This window comes from Dryobates pubescens, chromosome 5 (assembly GCF_014839835.1).
Source record: "Dryobates pubescens isolate bDryPub1 chromosome 5, bDryPub1.pri, whole genome shotgun sequence".
NCBI lineage: Eukaryota > Metazoa > Chordata > Aves > Piciformes > Picidae > Dryobates > Dryobates pubescens.
In genome coordinates, this window is record NC_071616.1 from 38,382,502 (window position 1) to 38,405,881 (window position 23,380).

General features: G+C 44.6%; 1 protein-coding gene across 1 annotated transcript; it reads right to left on the reverse strand.

Annotated features, from left to right (window-relative positions):
* Positions 1 to 3,535: 3,535 nt before the first annotated feature.
* Positions 3,536 to 23,151, reverse strand: PAX9 (paired box 9). The gene is made up of 4 exons (XM_054162229.1): positions 22,956 to 23,151; positions 21,415 to 22,041; positions 19,050 to 19,189; positions 3,536 to 4,441 (listed from the first exon to the last, which is right to left on the reverse strand). Exons 1-4 carry the CDS (start codon positions 22,957 to 22,959, stop codon positions 4,187 to 4,189), a joined length of 1,026 nt encoding a protein of 341 aa, XP_054018204.1. The 5' UTR covers positions 22,960 to 23,151; the 3' UTR covers positions 3,536 to 4,186.
* Between the last annotated feature and the right edge of the window lie 229 nt (positions 23,152 to 23,380).

The following is a 23,380-nucleotide window of genomic DNA, read 5'->3' on the forward strand; positions in this document are numbered from 1 at the left end:
ATCGTTATAAAAGGCCTCTTCCAACCTGGTCTATTCTATTCTATTCTATTCTATTCTATTCTATTCTATTCTATTCTATTCTATTCTATTCTAAAACCACTCCTGTTACCTAAACTTTATTTGTTGTCAAATGGATGCATGTCTTGCAATTGCTCCAAGTTTCTGTATCAACCCATACTACATTTACACTGTTAGCTTTAAATACCTCTTAAGGAGGTACAAACCTTTTCCCCACTAGTTCTACAGAAAGGTCTTTCCAGGTTGTTAAGTGAAAATGACAGCTCACCTGCGAAGTCTCATCTCAGAAATCTTTTTAATGCATTAGAAAAGCAGCTTAAAAAAAAAAGCCAAAAATAGAAATGCATTCCCAGAGCTTTCAAGGATGCTTGTCCTGGCATGATCAATAAATCTCTCTTTTGTTTAAATTTGACAACAGCAATTTCTCATACCTCTGCAGCTTCACAGAGAAAGTCAATACAATCAGTTCTCCTCCAGTTTGGAATTTCAAGGCAAATGTTCCTCGGTGTTGCAGTTCGTTGTTGCTACTTAGCCAGAGAGAAGAGACTACTGGGATCATTTGGGAAATTAAAAGCAAAATGCATTGTAATCAATCTTTTATTAATTTAGAGCACTCCAAAATATAAAAATAAAAGGCTTTAAACATACTGTATATACATATATAGCCTTCAGTTTTACATCCTTTCCAACATGATTGTTGGGGTTTTTTCAGCTCAGCCTGATCTCTGATAAAAGGAGAATCATTTAAAAGCAGAAAACACAGCATTAGTTTAGCACACAAACCCATGAACATACCAGAGCAGTCCTCCATTACTCCTGCTGTACTGATGGGGCCTGATGCACTTTTACACTGGAGGTTATCTGTACTGGGACCACGCAAACACAATGGGGCTGTCACAGAAGGCTTCACTGGTTATTTTGAAAACATTTGACACTCTAGCAGTGGAGTGGAGGCTTTCCAGATTAAGAGCTTCAATTCTGCACTCACATATCCTGCATATTTCCAAGATTCATCTGTTCACCTCGGTGGGTTCACTCCAGATTTATAACCCAGTACCTGACAGCAGCAGTTGAACCTCAGTTATTATATTGAAAGGGAGGGGGGGAAGGAGGAGGGGATACCTTTTTCTCCTTTTTTTATTGTAAAGTGGCTTAAAGTTGTGTGCCTAATAAGGTAACACGTTGTGGGTTTCAGTTTACCCATGAGTTTAAGCAAGGGGAAAATTCCTTGGGCAAAGAAGGATTCTGCATCATAGGTTTATGAAAATTTACACCCCAAAAAAAAAAAAGGAAAAAGGTGGGTGAAAAATAAATCCATCCCAGAGCCAAGGTCAGGTGCCTTTGCTCACTCTGAGCAACACTTTCTGCACAGATCCCCACTGTCCTTCCACTTAGGGCTAAGGTGTCATATACAACAGTCAGATGCCCAAAGAATTGTGCCTAAGCAATCACAAAACAAAAAGGGTTCATGATGGTGTGTTCCCATGTGAGGGATACTTCAGGTTATGTCTTGTCCTTGCTTTAAAAACTATCCCAGTTTGGCTGGAGACAAGACAATGCAAACCACTGATACAAGCTAAGGATCTGTCTCTCTAAGCCTCTCAAAAATACACCAATGCCTGAAGGAAATGGCAGAAGAGATAATTTTTATTCCAGAAATTACCTCTTGGTGCTCAGGAAAACTTTGAGAACTTTCAACACAGGCACACTTTGTTACAGGCTTGTGAATTCTTGGTGTTCCAGAAGCTGTGCTACAGAAGGCTGCTCTTTATTTCAGTGTGTGTTTGGGGGTTTTTTAACTTCTGGTGTACCTTGTTTGTGCTGCATGGGTAATGACAGACTTACCCAATAGTTCTATGACCCAGTAAAACAACAAGGTTAAAAGCTAAGAATCCTGGTGCCAACTTAACAATTTACTGACTCAGGATACTTTTCTCATCTCCTTTTTCCTCCATTTTCTTTTTAGTGAAGAGCTTGTCTAGAAGTAAACTGATTTCTTTTTCATGGCTCATTTTATTCCAGCTACAACAGAACAATCTCCTTTGGGTCACTAGCAGTGTGGCAGAGTGGAAATGCACTTGTGTAGTACAAGTTACCTTTAGTGGTTTCAAAGCAACATTCTTTTTAAAGTGTTCTGCTGAATGACAAGGATTTCAGCATCTCCTTAAAGCTGAGCAGCAGTCAAATGCCTTTGAGGCTGAAGAAGACAGGATCACATCCAAGATCAGTTCTTTCTTTCCTTGGGGCCACCTGTGCTCTTTACGGAAACACAAGTCCATTAACTACTTTTTAATGCAAAAAACCAAAGGCAGCAGCAGCCAGATGAGCCAATCTATATCCCAGTGGGTGTGCTGTACCCAACAGATGTATTAGTTTCTTAGATTATTATTATGAAACTTTCCTCATAGCTGTCTCCCTGATGAAAGCTGGAAATCCACAAAGACAGGGCTGTGTTTTCAGAGGGGGCTGCATTTTACCTTCCCCCACCGAATGAATGTTCAATACGGTATGCAGATAGAGCAGCATCTGAGGAAGGAAGTTTCCTCCTCTGCTTTAACTATCTCAGCGTCATTTAAGTTATTGCACAATATTTATAACAATACACAATATATTAATATTCTGTGAAGGATAGGAAATGTCACACCAGGCTTTATCTTTCTTTTTTTCTTTTTTCTTGGTTTTTTCTGGTTGGTTTTTTTTTTTTTTCCATGTTCATATTCTGAACATACCTACATCATGTGGAAAGCATTCTGGAATAACAGTCAGAACTTTATTATCACCCAAGGAAAACAGGTAAATTTTCAATGATCAGAATGTTAGCTCTCTTGGGATTAAACTTTGAAGCAAAATAACTGGCACAGAGCACTTGCCACTGGATACAAGGATGTAGAAAGGGAATTTTTTTAATATTAAATAATATCTGTTTGCAGCACCACCACCAGTATACCTATATGGGGGGAGGGAGGGGGGAAATGCTTCAGAACAACAATGTAAACTTTACCAAGAGCCATATTTTACATTCATTAAAGCAGAAATTAAAGACAGCTTTCTCTTTAAAAAATAACAACATGATCTTGGGGCCAAAAATGCTGGACACAATTGAGCAGACAATGAGAGTACAATGCTGGTTCTTTGTGGGTTTGTTGGCTACCACGGCTTTGTAAGCATCCCTGCACAGGTTGCAGGCTAATGGCATTTTCCTCTACTGTTTCAGCTTTGTTCCATCCATTTCTGTTTGTACATTTAACACTAATGTGGTGTTTCATGAGTATGGGAGGCTGAGTATAGCTGGGGAGAGTTACTTGGCCGGATTTCTGCCTTTGAATATTCTGCTAAAGTGATAACTGTATTTCAGGAGATGTTGAAGCCTTCACTTTAGGCACAAAAAACATGATGAAAAAAAAATACCTTACCTAAACCTCCTCACCTGAGGCTATTACCCCACCATGCAAAGACACAGAAAATAGCTAGAAAGTCACCTTTTCAGCTTAAAAAAAAAAATAAAGAGAGAGAGAGAAAAATAAATGTCCTGGAAGGTACAAATGCTTTCAAGGGACAAACGCTGTCAAAAGTCTATATTTACAAATGGATAAAAACACAAAGACATTACTACTGTCTGACAATGGTGACATGCCAGAAGAATCTGAAAGCCACCTATTGCCTTGATCTGTATTTGATTACCGAAACCCAAGAAAACAACCAAAAAATGATCTCTTGATAGCAGTGGATTGCATAACCTCATTGATGAAAGGGTTGTTCTCTAGGCAGTTGGCAAATGCCTCCCATTTAGCCACCTTTGCTGATTCGAGGCATAGCAGAATTTCCTGTGGTGATTTTTCTTTATTGATTTTCACACAAATCTTAATAACAATTGCACATTTAGAGAGTCTGTGGTGATTAAGAATAAATACATGTGGTTTGACCAGGAGAGAGTGGGACAAGGCTCCACGAGCCCTTTGAGGGACACAAGGTCTTTACTTAAAGAGCACAACACCACACTTCTCTCAGTTTCTGGTGTCTTCGGCTCTTTCAATCCCAAAAGCCTTACCGGAGACAAGTCATGAGGAGAAATGCCAGAACATGGCCAGCACAAACAGAGCAGTCCATGAGCCAGGCTCAGGGGACTGCCAGCCTGCGGGCTTGTGGTGGTCCCAAACTGGCTCCTGTGTCAGAGAGCAGATGCCATGACCGAGTGGCTGCTTTCCTTGGCTGTCTGCATGCCCTTGAATGCCAGTGAGGCAGGGATGTCGCAACTGTGAGGGGACAGCGGGGTGCCTCCAGCATGCTGCCAGCCGTGACTCGCCATGTAGCCAGATGGGGCAGCGCTGTACGTCATGTAAGGTGACACTTGGGCAGGTGTGGCGTACGGAGGCATGGCTGGTGCCGACACAAAGCTGCTGACGGCCGGAAGGCCATTGGGTGCCTGAAAGGACAAGGAAAAACGTTTCTATGAGAGCAAGACACAGCAGACTTGCCATGAAAGAAGCTGCCTTCCGAAGCTGCCGGGGATTTATATAAAAACCGTGGCCAGCGGGGATACTCAGCCACCCATTACCACTGCCCTGGATTTCAGGGGCACAGTGGCTCTCATGCTTTGCTTTCAAGTCCCACTACCTCACATCAGCCCCCCACACCTCTACCAGCAGCCTGTCCCGGGCAAGAGACCAACGGCAGGTAATTAGGGAACGCGCACTGAAAGCAGGGCAGGAACTGCTGAGTCCACCTGTAGCCCAGACGCCTTCCCACCAGATATTGTTCAAGGACTCCTTAAGTTGCATCTAATCATTACGTTTGAGAGCTGCAGCCGGAGGTATCTCTGATGAGTTTGTCCCATCCATCTCACTGAGCAGCTTCATCCTTCGGCAGGGAGTCCCACGGGCTGGAGCAGGTGGGCTGTGATACTTACCCACCTTCCCCAAATTTCACATGGGGGGTTGGCCACTGGGGCTGAGCCCTGGCAGGCAGTGTTGTGGCCGCTTAATCTGGGCATGCAGTGACTGCGACCGTACCAGTGGCAGATGTGCCCATCCCACTGCCTTGCCTGCTCCAGCCCCCAAGGAGAGTGGGCTCAGCACTGAGATGCAGTAGACAGGTATGGGCACAGATCCCAGGCAACACTCCCTGGAGCAGAGAGGTAGCAAGCAGGCAGGGGAGGTGGGAACATCTTAAACTCTTGGGTAACTGTTTGCTCAGAGCATGAGTCAGAACTATAGTAGTAGTATTATTATCGATGAGGTCTTTAAAAAATATGTTTTCTAGGTACTTGGGCTATAACCTTGCAAATGTGCTTTGCTCTTAGCTTCTCCTGGTTTCAATAGGGCTTCTGTGCACAAAACAATTGCAGGGCTGGGTGTTTTCCTGCAAGCTATTTTCCTAGGTCCTTCCGCAGGCTGGGGAGAAGGATTTCTATTTAAATAGAAAAGGGAGAGTCCTTCAGTCTGCCACAGCAGGATTTCACAATGAATGACTCCTTATTTAAATAAAGTGTGTTTGGTGTTTATTTCACACCCTGTAAATGCTTCTTCAACCAAGATCATTTATCTTGCTTAAGTTTCTGTTTGTGTCATATTTATGTTTGAGTTGAGGTGGTGGTGATTTTTTTTTTTTCTCCCCAGAAATGTTTGCTATCTGAATATGCAAAAAGCAGGTGTTGATTCACCAAATCATGCAGCATCTGCCATTTTAAATCACCTGGTAGAACCACACCTGACCTGGATAGTGAATAGTTAAGAAATTAAACAGGCTTTTGTTTCTGCTAAAATTTCTCAGGATGTTAACATTTCACTTGTTCAATTCCTGTCTGGATTGCACTTGCCTAAATTACCTCCACAGACAGCACTGGCCTGGCTTCAGGCTCACGAGTTTCCTACCAGTGTAGCTCACAGTTCCACTGGCTGGACTATCCCCTCATTGCCACTTGGGATATGGAGCAGTAATCCTGCTGGAGTCAATATAAATGTGTACAGCAATCTAAAACAGCAGGAGACAGTGACAGGATCCCTGCCACAAGCCTTCGATAGGTGTAGTAATTAGCACAAAACATACAGCTGCAGCAGCACCGTAATTGTCATTCCAAATCCAGCTGAACTGCTCTTATTCTTTTGAAAATCCAAATATGTGACCTGACCTTCAACTCCAATTACACATCCCCTACTGTGTCTCAGAATTGCACTTCAGCCTCAGCTTTAAATATCAGTGTTTGCAACAATACTAATTAATACAAACCTCTGTAAATTAGTACACTCCTTAAATCACATGGAAAATTATTTCACTAAGTTTACTAGAAAGTAAAAAGCATGACAGGCCCAAAAAGCTGCTGTTCTCCAAGCTCTCTACCTCTTCCAATGCATAAAATGCTTTTCAGACAAATGTGAAACAAGAACGGGAACCTCTCTTGGCTTTTTCCTAACCAACAGAAACAAAAAGCTTTGCACAGAGGCAGCAGAGCAATTAGAGCCAGGCTGTAACGCCGAGACATCGAGAGCCACAACCCAAAGGCATCCTGCACAGACAAGTACAGAAACCCAGGAGGGGTGTTGGAAGGAGAAAAGGTCTATAAGGCAAGTCCCTAAAGATTCTCATAGATGTTGAGACAGCACAAACTCCAGCCTCTGAAGTTCAGGAGAGGGGTTTTTTGACCCTGTGAGGCCGCTCTGCTCCTCCAGACTGACCCACTCCCAAGCAAGTTGATACCGAGTGGTAGGCTCAAGGCTGTAAGCCTGGTTTTAAATAGGATTCTTCATGATGAGTGGTCATGTCCTTTGAACCCATGACTTTGCTTTCAAAAGGATTCCACCTAGGTTTCAGAGGAGGTACAGGTACTTCCAGCCTCCTGTGTTGCCACTGCTACCTTCTACTACATGTGGTTCTGGGAGAAGTCAGAGCTCTCCAGTACCGCAGAGAAGAGAAAATGCTTCTCATAAGCTCTACAGACTTCCATACTCTCCAACCACTGGTACTTCCTCTTAAGGTACTACAGAGATGGCAGATGCTCTAACAGCCTCTCATCTGAGGAAGAATAACACTGTAAATGCATCCTTCAGAGTTGTGCACAGTACTGTCCTGTGCCAAGGCAAAATATTCCTTGATGCAATGACTTTGCCAAGCACCTCTCACCACCTTACCATAAAAGGACAAGAATATATGGGCAGAGAAAGGCAACTTTTGGTCCTCAAGAAATTACTTCCTGCTATGTCCAATGCTGTGTCCAGGCAAAAAAAAATTCCCTGGAGGTGGTGACAGTGTCTGTACACATAAATAAAATAGACCAGGACAAATTCTTTGCCCTGAGGATGAGCAGTGCCATGCAGTAGCCAGCCTCATGGCTCATCTCTCTTCTGCCAGAAACAGGGTATCCTTGTTCACACAGCCTGACAGTCTCTGGGGTCTCTGAGGTGTGTCCTGTCCAACACCATGCTGGGGCAGTGTCTAACTGTGTTCTAGAGGGCACAGGCTAGATTGGAGCCAGGCAATGTGCCAACATGCCACCACCTCTTTGCAAGTCCACTGATGCTCAAGCCTATGTCCTTATCTTCTGCAGTTCCTACAGACAAGGGTGCCGGGAGCCTCTAAGCAACCAGAAACTGACCACGTTGCACAATTTGGTTCAAATTGGAGTTCCTGAACAGTTCACATTAATTCAGACATTGCCAATAAATATTTAATTCAATCATTTAAGTTACCCCCTTCTTCTGTTTATCATTGTGGGGCCTTCCTTAGTGTGGTCACACAGCACAAAGTAAAATGAAGTCTGAGCTATCATTATTGAAGGAGCCCTAATTTGTTACTGAATTACATTGGGAGTGCCAGTTGTGTTGTTATTGATAGAAGAGATGGGATTTGACTAAAGATTCACGAGTTTTGTGAAAGCTTAATTTAAAAGAACACCCAGCTTTGTAACAGACAGAACACACACATATACCCTTTTCTTAAATTACAGCTGCTATAGCTGTTGTTTTTACAGTGTCTGTTTTGAATGTGAGAAAGATCTTGCCCTAACTACTGAGGGCAGGATGTGGGAGCAGTTGTGTAGGGACTACCAGAGGCCACCAATGCTGGAAAGCTCTTGTTGCTGCCTGGCTGAATTAATTAATCATTCTTATTTTTATTCCAGTGCTAGGAAACATTACTGCTCAAAAGCATGATGAGGTGGATTCCAGTAGGTGCCTTCAGCCAAGCAGGCACTTACTGGTAGGGACTGATTTAGCATAGAGCACAGTTCTGCTTCAGAGGAGGTTTGAGCAGTACTTCAGAGCAGCCACAGGCCTCCTCTAGCCCAAACTTAAAGCTGAGGAGATAAAGAAAATCTCACCTTATGCGATTTAAACTATGCTACACCAAATAAAAATAGAATACATCTCTGACTTTCATCAGTGAAGGGCCTAATCCCAATAACTTTAACCACAAGAGTTTTTGCTTTTAAACAGCTTTAGATGCTAACTGTAGGTTATCAGAAGGGTTGAATCTTGTCTGTCAATCTGGCACTTTCTACAAACATGACATTCACTTAAAATAAATGGAGGGGATTAAGTTCCATGACCCTGTATATACTAGATGAATAATTCATCCTGCAGTATTTCAATCAGAGGAAATGAACACCAAAATCTAAACATTCATAATTAGGAGTGCAAGAACCCCATGGTGTTTATGGAGCTTTAAAACCCTTAGAACTTGTTTTAAGTGCAGAGCTTCTTGAACCTAGTTTTTAAGTCTTACAAATATTTTTTTTTCTTAATTTAAACCACTGCTTTTCAAAGGAAATCTAATTTTTTTAAGCAAACAAACAAACATGTAGTTCTAACTGAACATGATCCTGTGCTGTGCAAGCGACAAGGGTTCCCGTTTGAAAGTGCTTACTGGCCAGCTTCTACAGAGATCAGAGAGAAATATTTACTCTGAATTGCCCCTTCCATCAATGTTTTGAGACAGATGATGGGATAAGCATTTCCAAATTTCAGACTTCTGCCCAAAACCTAGAGCACATTTGCAAATTTGGTTAAAGGTATTCTTGCAGATAGCCACAAAACAGCAGTGACTTGCTCAAGATCACAAGCTGACCTGGTGCTTGCCTGCGGAGTTACTGCTGGTAAGTACTGGTGTTAGTGAAAGGAACGTCTAGGCCGGAATTCAAAGCCAAGGCTGATGTAACGTCTTTCTGAAACAAATGGACTGCATTTATTTTCACCAGTGAGGGAGTTGGTTCAGTAGTTTTAACCAAGGAAATTTTTAGACTTAGAGTATAACTTTGGGTATAACACTATATCTAGAGATAACTTTTGTTGCAGTTATTTTCAGTCTGTTTGGGATTTGGGACAAAGGGGTAGGTGGATGGAAAGCAAGTCTAGAACCAAGCTTGTGTGGGATTGTCTTTGGAACAAGTAATTTCCATTAGCTGTTTGGGCTCCTAATTGTCAGAACAAGTCCTCTCCAAATCAGCACGCATCTTGATTTCTGTTGCAAAGGTTGCGCTGGTATAATGTGTCACACAGTTTCAACCTCCTCTTTCCTGCATGGTAAGGAGAGATAATAGCACAAGCTTTGGGGACAAACTTCCTAAACAGTCCACATCAGACAGACTGCTTGATTTTTTTACCCCTGCCTCGGTCATGTTAATACCAGGAAAAACACATGAGCTAGATTCCACTTTCAAACACTGAGGTATAAATCCAAATTCTATATTGTAATTAATAGATACTACTTTGTTTCATCTCTTCCTCTATTTTTCCTTCTCTGCCTTTCACTTGCTAGACACATGTTCTCTCAATATAAAAATTAGACTGTCCCCTGTGATCCTTTCCCATATGGCTTCTAAATGTTTCAGAAAAGGACCCAGAATCATAGCATTCAAAATCACAAACCTGCATTTATGTTAGCTATGATTCATAGCAATAATGCCACAGGTGGATGCCACTTCAGTTTTATAATCAGACTCTAAAACAAGCATCCAAACTAATGTAAATTCTTCTTATTTTAAAGGTATTCTTGCAAATTATTTGACTCACTCGCCTGTTGTAATGCAATTGTTACAATATTTTAGTAAACAGAGAACTCGTTGCACGGTGTATGTTTTGTATGCTAAATATATGTGAAAAAGAAAAACAAACAGAGAAGCAAGAAAATACTATTTTAAAAACCCTAAACAAACAAAAACTAGAATGGAAAATAAATAAATAAAAGTGTTTCTGGAAAAAAAAAAAAAAAAAACAATTTAAGCTCCAAGCTCATTACCTAATTCAGCAGCCCAAATGAGCTTGGACAGTGACTCAGCCCAAACTCCCTTGCTAGAATCAGCAGAAGTTTAGCCTGTGTCAAAACTTGGGGAACACACCTCTCGTGAACAAGGTTGCTGCTTCATTTCTATTTCTCAATTCTGACACCAGCTTGAATGGGATAAATACTTCCTGTCTTCGGATCAGCAAACTCAGCGCGTTGCTTTGATCCTCCAGCACGGAGCTAAAAACCGAAACAGCTCTGCAGAGGTCCCACAACCATCTCACTGAAAGCAGCAAGCAGCTCCCCAGCCCCGTGGAGTGCTGGCAGTAGCTTGAGCTCAGGGACGCTACCACAGCTCCACAGACAGACCCCCTCTCGCTGCTCATTTTTCAACATGAAAAACTTTAAACTGTTCCTGCAAATGCTGAGTCTTTTCCAAAGGTCCCCAAAACACAGTCACAAAGCAGCTACTGGACATGTCATTTTTTTTTTCCACAAGGAGTGAAAAGCATAGCAGGGAACAGAGCTGAGTATCTCATCACAGAATCACAGAATCACCAAAGTTGGAAGACACCTCGAAGATCACCTAGTCCTTCCATCAGCCCTTAATAAACAGAGAGGATATCTCATATTCTTAGCAACATGCACATAATCAGTCAAAAAGATTATGGCAGCAAGACTGGGAGCAATCAAACACAAGCTGCAAACATAAAGGAAGCAAACAAGCTTAATCTTCCTTTTTTAATTGGAGGTCAAATATGATTTATAAATCAAACCAACATATGGGGTCCCAAGGGAAGAGTAAACAAATTTTCCAAGTCAAACAGCAGCAGCAGGTCTGTAATAGGAATCTCATTTAGGGAAATGGCATTTCCTAAAGATGTAAGTAATACACCTATGTTTCTTTTGAGGTTTTAAAATGAATAACTTTAAATAACATATTGGTGGAAATTGTAGCTGAGTAGAGTAGAGCTAGATTCTGAAGTTGCTATTCAGTGCTACAGCACCAATGGGAAAAAGTTCATGATCCTACAGACACTCACTCCAGTGAGTGTCCCACTGAAATTCACATCCCTGCACAGCTAAAGCAGCTAGCTACAGGAGCAAGGTTACAAAAGCAAGTACTAGGTAAATGTATCCAGTTTCCAATAACACATTGATTATCAAAAATCTTGTTGAGAAAAATGCAATAAAATTGCTAGTCTGTACTTGAATAAACCTCGTTGGAGCTGACCCTGCAAATCAGGGTTTGCTGTCTTTTTATACTGCTGGAAACATTTCTTTTAAAAAAAAGCTTTTTCACGTTAGATTATATGACTATATTGACAGACTCGATGATCTTAGAGGTCTTTTCCAACCAAAACAGTTCTGTACTTCTACGATTCTGTATCCTTAGATGAATGAACTTATTTTACTGCACCTATATCCTTTGATATTCTATTCATTTGACTGCGAGCAGAAGAGAATAAAACAGGCTCCGGAAAACGGGGACACTGTCTTTAAATAATGGTGACATCCAAAACAATCTTGAACTGAAGGGGAAACATTTTGTAGGTAGGATATTACTTTGAAACATATGCCTTTATTTTCAAGGAAGACTGGGCAGCAGTAGTAGACTGGAATTAAGGAGCTTTTAAAATAACTCACGGGCAAGGGGTTTCCAGCCAGCCTGCCGCTCAGCTGAGCTGGGTTGATTCCCACAAGGCTGAGCTTTGAAAAACGAAGAGACCTTTCAAGAATAGGGGATTACAATATTTAGCTTCTTCCACTGTAATTTGTACAAAGCAATGCTGGTATTCTCATTGAAGTCAGAATTAGAATGGAGTCATTTGCATGCCTGAGTGCTTTAAAATTCCAGATGTAATTAGCTACCCAATGCTATACAATATCTCTTATGAAGATACATGCCATTTTCTTTACAGTTTCATCTCCTGTTACTAAATTCAACGTGCTGCATGAGAAAAATCACACTACCTCCTTCTAATGTTCATTCCCTTAATAATGAGCAGATCCTTTTCCTCAGGTTTTAATGTGCTCCTTTATTAACTTAAAGTTGTTTCCTTTACATATAGGCATCCCCAGCTGCTCCAAATAACACAGAAATCAGATAATATCAATTGAGTGTTTTAACTATAGCTGCGACATGCATCAAGATCACTCTTAATTATATTTTCTTATCAAATTTTAAATCTCAGCCTCCTCAGGGAAATAAAAAACCAGTTTTGGAAATAGTAATAGTAACTTGAATTTACACACCATCACCAATCCATTCCTAAAGGAGCCAGGGGCATTTTATGTCTTTTCCAAAACAAACTGCAGTAGAAACAAAAGAAGAAGGAGGAAAAAAAGAAAAGCTCTTTCTCAGAGATTGAGGAATCCACTACAAAAACAACAGAGGAAAAGAGAGGTAGGAGCAAAAGGCATGATGGAGACCAGGCAGATGAAGGTTATTGTAAAACCTAAGCACACTCCAAGGAAAAAGGGGGAAGGAAGGGTTTCCAATGCTCCTTCATAAGAGGGATGTGTTCAGAGAGTTTTCACCATGAAGTGAGGTCTACCACACACCATAAGCGAAAGTCAGTGCTTTTCCAGTGAAGGTAATGGATCTTGGGATACATCCCATTACATAACAAAGCTCACAACCAGACTACCTCAACATGAAGTGAAAACAAATTCTGTTGGCTGTGAGCACAGAATTTGATTTTGATGACAAAGATACAACCTGAGTTTCCCTTAGGCAGATATATGACACTTATGAGGGCAAAAAGCAAGCTCAGGGGGGGAAAAAAATCCTGCCATATAAGCAAAATCCCTTGAGTAGGAACTAACAACAAATTCCCATAGTTTTAGAACAGATTTGCACAATAAGTCCCCCTTGGTATGTTGGCAAAATCTGGAGTGAAGCAGCACACGCATGGGCATTTAACAGGCAAATACACTGAAAGAATAAACATTTGTTCTTTCTATCCTGATGCTTACAGATGTAATACAATAGCAAAATATTCTATGAAAAAATGCATTCTTATATTTAACAATATATTGTAACTTCTGTATGGGGTTACTCAAATGAAACTGAGGACCCCTAAGGGATTCTTGCTGGGTAGAAGCTAAGCAAATACGAGGTAAAACCGAGAAAGCCCCAGCTTCATCTTCTTTGACCCAAACAGCAGTCCCCTTTGTCTAACAAATCTCTGATGCTGCAGAAGCATCTACTGGGAAGCTGGTAAACAAGGGTGAAATCATAGCCCATCGATTACCAAATGCCCATGGTCATCATGACTAGGTATGGAGGAGCTGATAAACTGCCACAACAGACAAATTCAAACACACCATAGAGTCTTTATCTACTTCCCACTCTACTACAAGCACCAGAAGACAGAACAGATCAAGTCCTGTCTAATCCCCCTGGCCCTGGCACACTTCATCTCGGCTATGGTAGGTATCTCCCACCACTCTCACATTCCTGGTCTTGTTGGTCACAGTGGAGCTCCTTATGGGTTATTGAGGCCCTTTGAGCAGAGGATGCTCAGAGTGCATTTTGAGTGTCATTATACCATTCACTCACCTCTCTGACTTTCTTTATTAGTTTCATCCAGGTGGAGTGCCCTGAAGCCATGTGGGTTGGTGGGCAGGGCACTGTGTTTTGGCCGTGGAAGCAGGTGGCCAGTAAGAGGCAGGTCTCACAAATGGGGTTCGAATGGGGTGCCATCCAGATCACCTGGGAAGGAATCGGGTGCATGTAGTGGGATCAGCTCATGCCCCTCACCCACAACATGCAATGACATGGATGCCTAGACCTCAAGCAAGCCATCTGAGTGACAGTATCTTAATAACAGGCACTGGTCTATAGATCCTGAGAGTGACAGAGAACCGCACAGTCTCCAAGCCAAGGTCTGAACCTCTGCACCAGACAGGAACTCTGCTAACAATTCTGCTAGACACTACAGCAAGAAAACAAACAAGCACCTCTCCTCAACACCTTCCCTCCACCCCCAGGTATGAGTAGGAGGTCTGGACCTTTATCATTGAGGGATTTTGCACAGACCTACAGCAGGAATCTAACTGCCAGAATCCTGAGTTAGAATATAAGATGCCAAATAACTTGCTAATGATATTTTTTTTTTCAATAAGTAATCTGTGTGGGAGGGTCATGCAATCAGCCATAACATTAAAGGTTACATTTTCATCTGGCTACCTGGGAAGCTACCGTATGTTGAGGGTTCTAAGCACTGCAGATAAAAGAAATTAGAGATGCTTTGGCCACCGCATATGCAGTTTATTGTTCATCTACAATCAAAGATCAGGAACTAAATATTTACATTGCCTGCATTTTCTGTGCAAATAATTGTCCAGAATTGCACCCACAATTATTTGCAATCACTTGGCCTAAAATAGACCTTTGCCTTTATGCACTTACAGCACATGGATCTCATGACCTCTAAACAGAACACAACTGAGGGACACAAAGTACTATTCCAGCAAAGCCAAAAGCTCAAGTCACTAGCAGCTGACGGATTTCAGCTAAGACAGAGATGAAGTGGCTGCTACTTTGAGGTCTGTCCAATACATCAGAGAAAGACTTCACTAAAACCACGTTCACAAGCACCTCTGAATTAGGAGGAATCTTTTCACCAACTCTGGTAGGTTTGGGATCAGGCCTTTGAAAGGCATTACCCTTTCCAGGAGTGAGCTTGCAGTAACCACTTGCTCTTAGACCTCACAGTTACAAGCTTTTTCCCAGTAATGAGTACCTGCTCCTTTTGGTAATGTGTGCATCTGCAAATACTGCTGGAGGGGGAAACAAATAAATAAATAAACAATCCAAAGCTATTTGCCTCTCAACAAACTGCGCAGACATACGTCAGATCTTCTGCACTTTCATAGATGCACAAGCACCGACCACAATTTTTCCAGTTTGCACATCTGTGACGTTAGTCCAGAGAGTCACAAGGTTCAGATGTCTGAAAACTGCATTTTAATGATGATACATGCTTATTTAATGATTTAATCTCAAATGCAGAGTACAGATGGGTTTGTACTTCAGTGATTTCAGGACTTTTGGGGGGGGGGGTTCTTAATGCAGCTGTCGTTATAAGCTGTGTAATGCACTAAATACTCAGAATAGTCATCCTCTGTGTTACAATGAGCTGTAGAAGCCATCCCCTCAACACATTGGATGTGCCTCTTCATAGAAATACTGCAACAAATTAAATTCCTGTGACCCAAAACTGTCAAGCTCTCAGAAAAATCTGTTTGCCTTTTCAGTTTCTCTGATTCACAGCTGCTCTGTTTGTAGAGCTGTAGGATGAATTTGTGAACATGATGCAGTAGGAAAATATAAAATGCAGTTGCTCATATATAGATGATGTCTCAGAGCATCAGGCAATTAATACAAACTTGTGAAAGCATCTCTGCGATTTCCTGGGGAATGTTTGGTATAGCATCACAGTCTGCCAGGCAGAGCTTTCCATTTCCCCAAACCAAATACCAAACAGCACTGCAAACAAGGGCCCTGGTATTTAAAGTGAAAAATGCTCTAGTTCAGTTTCACGTTAAATGAAATTTATAAATTCATGTTCAATGAATTGGATTGAGTATTGCTGAGGCAAAAACGTGAAGCCTTCATGCTTCTTTTGTGGAGTCTTTTCCCAAGCCCAACTCCCACCAATACATGGGGAAAGGAGCGAAAAGCAGCCTTTCATGCCCATCGAGGAGATGAGCCTTGGCTGTTGGCTGATAAGTCTGGGAGGTCAATGAGAGTTTTGCCTGACAAAAAGCCTACAGGATCCTGTGTGTTAAAACAATGCGTATCATTTAGAAGGAGGAATCAGATACATATATGGAGCTCAAATTTTCTAGTCTTTCTCATGCAGAGGGAGTTTCTTGGGGATTTCTAGAGAAGTAAGTTCCATGACTAATTCTAGGGAAACAAGTCCTTCACTCACATAGCAGCTATGATGCTATTGCCAAGCTTGTGGACAGGTGAACCTTGAATGTTGCTGATGCTTAAACTGTATAGCTGACATTTGTAGGAAACAGAACTCCCTATCACCCACACAAAACCCTTTGTTAATGTACTTCAGAACACAATCCCTCCACTCCTGTTGTGTAATTGGAAAGCCTAGGTAAAACATGCGTGCTTGATTCCCTGCTGCTCTGCTCCTTTTGTAGGCGTCTCTGACTTTGGTAATACAGACATAAAACTGGAATATCACAGAACAGTCGTTTCTCCTCCCCAGTGCAAATCTGCTCTCTGCCTTCTTAAGACCCAGCTTTTGTAATGAGCTTTGCCCAAGGCAAATGAGGGAAACAGTATTTATCCTGAAGTCCAAGCACAGAGTCCTTTTCACCATAATCCTTCTGGCATATAAGTTGTGGCTGTGGAGTCCCCATTTTTCCACCGTTCCAGCTACCGCTGTGCTAGATTCAGACAAATGAACCAATGTTCTCACCTGTACCCTGGACATCTATTCACACCCAAAGCAGTACACGTTGCAAGAGGCTATGAAAAGATTCAAAGATATCAACGACTTTTGGTGAGACCTTACTGTCACAGACCATCACCCCAGACTGACTGCTCTTCAGCGAATGAGGCGTTAGTAAGTCAGCACCACGTGCAGCAAGAATTTGGTGCATAGGTTTCACTTTGCACCTGGTTGGAACAAATCTTTTGGCAAAAAAAAAAAATAAAGAATGTTTCAAACAACAACAAAAAAAAACCCCACCACATTTTCATATCCTTACTTGGCAGTATTTTTTTCTGAACATGTCTTAATTTAGCAAAATAGCAAACTTGTGACAGATAAAGCAATTAATGTACATGTGAGTGAATTCTCTGGTAAGACAGCCTGAATAGACTGGTCTATATATGTTAGAATTTTCCAAAGCCAAGATCTATTTACTTATAACATTGTGGTGAAGAAGCAAATCTCTTCTCTATCTTCTTTAACTGAGCAAGGTTCTGGAAAGTTACCTTTTGGATACATTTTTTTTTTCTTTCTATTTTTTTAAGCTTTTCTTTCCCTTTCAAACTCTCTGGACAATGTATTTTGATAAATTAATTTCATTTTATTAATAGCAAGTTGCTCCATTATTTAAATAGCGAATATGGTTGGATTACATTTATCAGGTGATCTTTCAGGTCAGACAATACTTTAAAGTAAGACTGGTATTGACAGCAGAACAGTGTTATATTAGGACAATGAGAGGATATTGAAAGAGTGAAAGAAGATTAAAAGTAGTTTCCCACAGCAGCACTGAGAATAAGCCGATTTACAGAACACAGTTCCTCAACATCTCTGTTGAGGTAAATGAGACTCCAGAAGAGATGATGCATTATAGCCTATGAGCTGGATCCTGTGAATATTTCAGCAGAATCATGTGCAGAAGGCCCAGCCACAGACAACGCAGCCACAGTACAGCTGTTCATAACAGAATAATGACAAGCTATTTCCATCTTTTTTAGTAAGACTTCTAGCACTTTATTTCTTTGATTTTTAAAGAAAACTGTGGAAGCACGAATATTAACTCTATCTTCAGTGGTACAGCCATGGCTATACTACAGTGCACATTATTGGTGATATGAAATGAACAGGATAATAATGGGATAATCGGAAAATGTGATACAAAATGACTAGGACAACATTAAAGGTGGCAGATTGTCTTTAAGGCAATACATGCAATAAAGTAGTTGTTGACTTTCGGGGCCTGCGGTATTTCCCACTCGGCCTCATTCACTACTTTGCAAGTATTCCCACAGTTTGCCATCCACATATTGAATTTGAAAGGGTCTGATTCAGCTAATCTCTGCACCAAGAATCCAAAACCAGACACAGAACTCAAAAAAATAGGTCCCAAACCTCTGCCTTTGAATGGGAACGTGCTAAACTGAGATAGCAGGTTTGCCTCGACTTCGTTGTAAGTGTAACAAATGAACAGTCGAGAAGTCAACATATCTGAGAACCTCTGGTAGAGTTTGAATTGATTTTATCGAACGGGGGGCAGGGGGAGGGAAGAAGAAAGAAAAAAAGAAAATGTTTTCAAAACCTGTCTCTTCAAAACGACTAACAGTTGACGGTTTTATAGCTTTTCTCCTGGCATGGGATTTGATTAGGCAAGTACAAAGATTTAGGCAGAGATTTATTACGTAACAGTTATATTGTGTTGTAATTAAAACGTAGGAAATTCGTCCTCTACTTAAGCGTTTAAAAATGCTTAATGTAGGAAGCAATTACACCTCATTTTCAAATTATTCCCCTGCCTACAGAGCACGTTGCGGACAGCGGAAAACGGGGCTTTAAGGGCGGCGGCGGGATGTGCCCGCTCGCAAGGCCCAGGGCTGCCCGGCCCGGCCCGAGGCGGGTGCTCAGGGCTGCGCTGGGGGCAGAGCCCCGGAGGGCGATGCGGCGGGGTCCAGTGGACGGGTAGCTAGGCGGGCAGGGGCCGGCGAGCGGCGATTTTCGAGTGTCTGCTGGACGGCGGGGGCAGCGCCGGGAGCCAGGGGCGGCCGGGATGCGGGCGCTGCCCGCCCTGCCAACCCTCCGCCCGCCGGGAGTCTCTCGGCCAGGAGAAAGGCGGGCTGGGGGCTGCCGGGGGCCTCCGGCGGCTGTGCCGAGGGAGGGAGCGGAGAGAGGAGCGGAGAGAGGAGCGGAGGAGAGAGCCAGGCTTTTTCCCGACGTCGCCCGTCTTGGCGGACTCGTTTGCGAACCATAGCAGAGGGAAGGCCGGCACTGGATCTAAAACCGCAGGCGACGGCCACAAGCCCGAGATCGAGCTCAAGGGCCCTGTGCACCACCGCCCTCCCCATACTCTCTCTTTACCTGGCTGTACTTGGACTCCTGCTCCAGGGAGCTCTTCTCCAGCCCGTTCACGGCGTGCTGCGCCGGGGCGGGGAAGCTGTTTCGGCCTAGGCTGCTCCATTCCTCCACCTTGGGGCTGGGGTAAGGTGAAGTGTCGCTCACTGTAGGGAAAGACGAGAGGGGCAGCGGGTTAGAAGCAGGGACCGGGATGCGAAGAACTTTGCTCGGGACTGGAGACGGCTTGCCCTCCCCACAGGAAGCAGTCTGGAACAGAGTTAAGGAGAAGCCTGTCCGTCACCCGCCACACCTCGCTGAGCCCGGCGGGAGTCCGTGGAAAAGGTGATCCGGGGGCAGAAGGGAGTCGGTCCCTCCTTGCAGCTGATGGCAGCGACAGCCAGCAGATCCCGGAGCCCGCTGTGTTCCTTGCCCTGTGTCCCTGCACTGGCGGGACGGAGCTGCCCCCCGGGGACAAACGGTACTCCCTGTTAGAAATAACTGACACAACTACAGATGACCAAGGCTACAAACAAATTTGGGACGGAAAAACAAACAAACAAAACAAACGCACACACCAGGGGGGGGAAAAGGGAAAAGAAAAAAAAAAAAAAGAGGAAAAAATGCAGGAAGAGAGGAAGAGAAAAGGGGGAGGAATGAAGGGAAGAATATGAAAGTCCTGTTATTTACAGATGCATCAGCCACAGCAGAGGAATACCGAGCTGTTTTGCAGGCTAGCAAATTCCCCGGGCCCCACCACAGATCCCGAGGGGGAAGGGGAAACACGGGGGCTCCCTCGACCCCAGCGCCCGGCCGCATCGCAGCTTGCGGGGCTGCGGGCCCACCGTGGGAGAGGACTTCGCCGCCACAACGCCTCGCTCGGCCCCTCGCCGAGGCTGGGGAAAGACACAAATCTGAAGTTGTCTTAAGAAATTGAGCTCTCTCGGTGAGCGCCCTTTTCTGCTGATCTCACACTTTCCCATGAATAGGGGCTTCCTTTCTGTGTCAGCAAGGTCAGTTTATCCTATAAATCAAGGTCGAGCAGCCCCCATCTGCGGCATCGGCCGCCCAGCAGCCCTGGCTCTCTGCTGGAAAGGGGAGGGGGGGAATTTTACACTGAAGAAAGATGTGTGCAGATCTGAGGTTTGAGGGAGATGGGGCAGTACCATCAGGGGCCCGCATGACAATGTGGTGTTAATAAAAGAGGAACTAAAACAAACAAACAAACAGAATTTTTTAAAAATCATGTAATTATAACGTTCTTATTCTTTTAAATGTTCATTGCCAACGCTACCTCTCCCCATCACAGAGCACAGATTGCCAGAAGCGTATTTGCTAAAGTCGACTCAGAAACACGTTTTCTTGTGCCAGAGTGGTCTGATGGTAAAGTTTATGTAGTGAAGTGGAGGGCAAAGAAGGACAAAACTTACATACTTTTGTATACGTGACTGTAAATAAAATGCGCGTGTAGTGCTTGAAAAAAAAAATCACGTTTTTGAGAAAAGAAAAAGTGAATTGTTCTGCGGTGTCCAAGTGATCAATTTGCATTTGAAACAGTGCTCTTAAAAACGCAATGAAAACATTCATCACAGCCCCCTCCTCTGCTAATTGGGAGGGAAGAGTGGGACACAGATCGCTGTAGGCGAGGGTTATTTTAAACTGTTGTTTTAACCACTTTCACTCTCAGTGCACTGGCAGAGATCGACATGGAAAAAATGTCCCTTTCTTCACAGCAAAGAGTGCCGTGTGGCTGGGAGACGCGACGCAGTTTCCAGGCGGAGAAACAGAAAGAAGGTGGAAAGGATAAAAGAAGCAGATCTTGGGGTTTGGTTTTCCTGGACCACCGCTTCGGAAGAAAATACAGCATCAGAATGAAAGCAATTAGTTGACATTTGAACTTCCTGCCGGAGCAAATTTGGCCTGATTGCGAAAACTAGAGAAAACGGACTACTCGGTAACGCCAAGGCGGCGCCTGGGACAGGACGGCGGCTTCGAGCTTCGGCCGGGACCGAGACCGGGGTAGCAGTGGCGGCGGGACTGGGGCGGCCGTGGGGCCGGGGCCAAGCGCGCCCTGGAGCCGCCACAATCCTGTCCGTTCCCTCCGGCCAAGGCCGCCACTTCTCGGGTCACCACGGCAGTGGTGAAGGCCGATGTGTACCGTTTGCAGGCTCTCCTGCAGCCCACCCCGGGATTTCCGATCTGCCCGCGTCCCCAGGCACACCCTCTGGTAAGCTCGATGCCCAGCTCGGGCTGGAGAAGAGGCCAGAGTTTTCCCAAGGCAAACTACAAAACCTCCTTCCGACCCTCGCAGAGGAAGGAGCCCAGGAACAGAGGACCGAAACGCTCCGGCCCTGCCTGGCTGCCGCTGCGGCCCCGAGTCCCCTCTCCTCACCTTGATCTGTGATGGAGCGGATCCCCAGGATGTCCGTCACCGAGTGGGACGACGGCCATGTCCTGGGCATGGCCATGGTGCTAGGGATGGCCGGCACCCCGGGAGGGGTGGGCACCTTGGCTCCTGCAGCAGTGATGGGGCTGGGGTAGGAGTAGATGTGGTTGTAAGGCAGAGCAGGCTGGGGGGGAGGCTGGTGCTGTTTGTAGGCCTCGTAGTGACTCTGCTGGGAGAGGTTCCCGATTTTGTTCCGGAGAATGCGGCTGATGGAACTGACCGACGGCACGTTGTACTTGTCACACACGCCATCGGCCAGCAGGCGATCCCGGATCTCCCAGGCGAAGATGCCCGGATCCCTTTGTTTGTAGGTCCGGATATGTTTTACCACCGTAGGGGTCGTGACTCGAGGCTTGCTGCCTCCGATAGCCCCCGGTAGGATGGAGCCGGTCTCGTTGTAGCGAGCCAGGATTTTGCTGACACAGCCGTGGGAAACGCGGAGCTGCCGGCTGATGTCACACGGTCTGATACCCAGTTGCGCCAGTTCCACTATTCGCAGTCTGATGGCATTGGGCAGGGGTCTCCCGTTGACAAACACCCCCCCGAGCTGGTTCACTTCCCCGAAGGCAGGTTCTGCAAGCAAACGCACAAACACACCCATCGGACACGGCTAATGACTCAGAAAGGGGCGTTTGGTCTGCTCTGTATCACAAGGCAGATGTCACAGCTCGGGCCCCCCCTGGTCACTCGACGCACGCTTCTTTATAATAGCGAGATGCTCCCGAAATTGGAGGTGGGGAAAGGGAGAAAGAAAGGAGAGAAAAATGAAAGAACAAAACAAAACATGCGAGAAAAACAAGCTTTTTTTTTTTTTTTTTTTCTTTTAATAAAGAAAAAGAAAAGAAGGTAAGAAAATCCGTGCCGGCAAATGTCGGGGCTCTCTGGAATGCACATCAAACATTTTCTAAAAAAGCACATTCCGGAGATGAAAAACGAGATCGCCCCAACAGACTTGTCAGCTTTATTGCCACAGGAAAAAGGAACACGAAGAAAAGAAAAAGAAAAGAAAAACATTTTCGAAGGCGTGGGGGAGGGGGAGGAAGGAAAAGTAGTTGAGGAAATTCTTTTACATCTTGAGAGAGGAACGGGCAACGCGGTGCTTCCCAGTCGCGACTAACTTTTTAAAGACCGTTTCTGGTGCTGTTAGCGCCTCTCGCTTAACAGCACAATTACACCAGGCTGTAAAACAAACGTGCTAAAATGTTAACTGCTAAGATCGGTGTCAGGAATAATATACAACGTGCCACGGGGCTCCAGCCCTCCACTCGTCTGCGATCCTGCCTCGCACTTGCCTAATAACATTAATAATAAACCGAGCAGTCATTAGCTTTCTCTTCTCCCTGCTCCTGACCCTTAGCGTGTTCTTAAAACTTGTAGGAACACGAGCAAAGTCAATAAGGGAGCTGCTCCGGCGGCACATGACGGCGCATGGGTGCTCCCCCTCTCTTGACAGCACTTGAACCCTCCAGCAACTCCCAGCCACTTACCCATTCCTCTGAGCAGGACACCTCTGAGGCTGTCCTAAATCCCGAACGGAGACCTATGCCCAGAGCCAGGAGCTCGGCCTGCTGCGCTCCCGGTGGCACTAGCCCCCGAGAATCTCTGATCTGCACCGAGAAGGCAGCAGGGACGTGAGGGAAAAAGGGCCACAAGGAAATCTACTTCCCGACGAGAGAGCCTTGACTTCTGCATTTCAACCTCAGGGCAACGTGGGCTGGGCCGGGCTGGGCCGGGCGCCGCGGCCCGTCGCTGCCCGAGCCCGGCCCCGGGGGCGGCCCCGCCGCCCAGCCGCCCTCCTAATGGCCAGGGTTGATGACGGACAGCACGGGGCGGGCGGCCCTTCCGCTCTCTCTGGCAGGCGCGCTCAGCACCTGGGTCCCCGCAACTGCGGTGATGGCTGTTTCGTACCTGC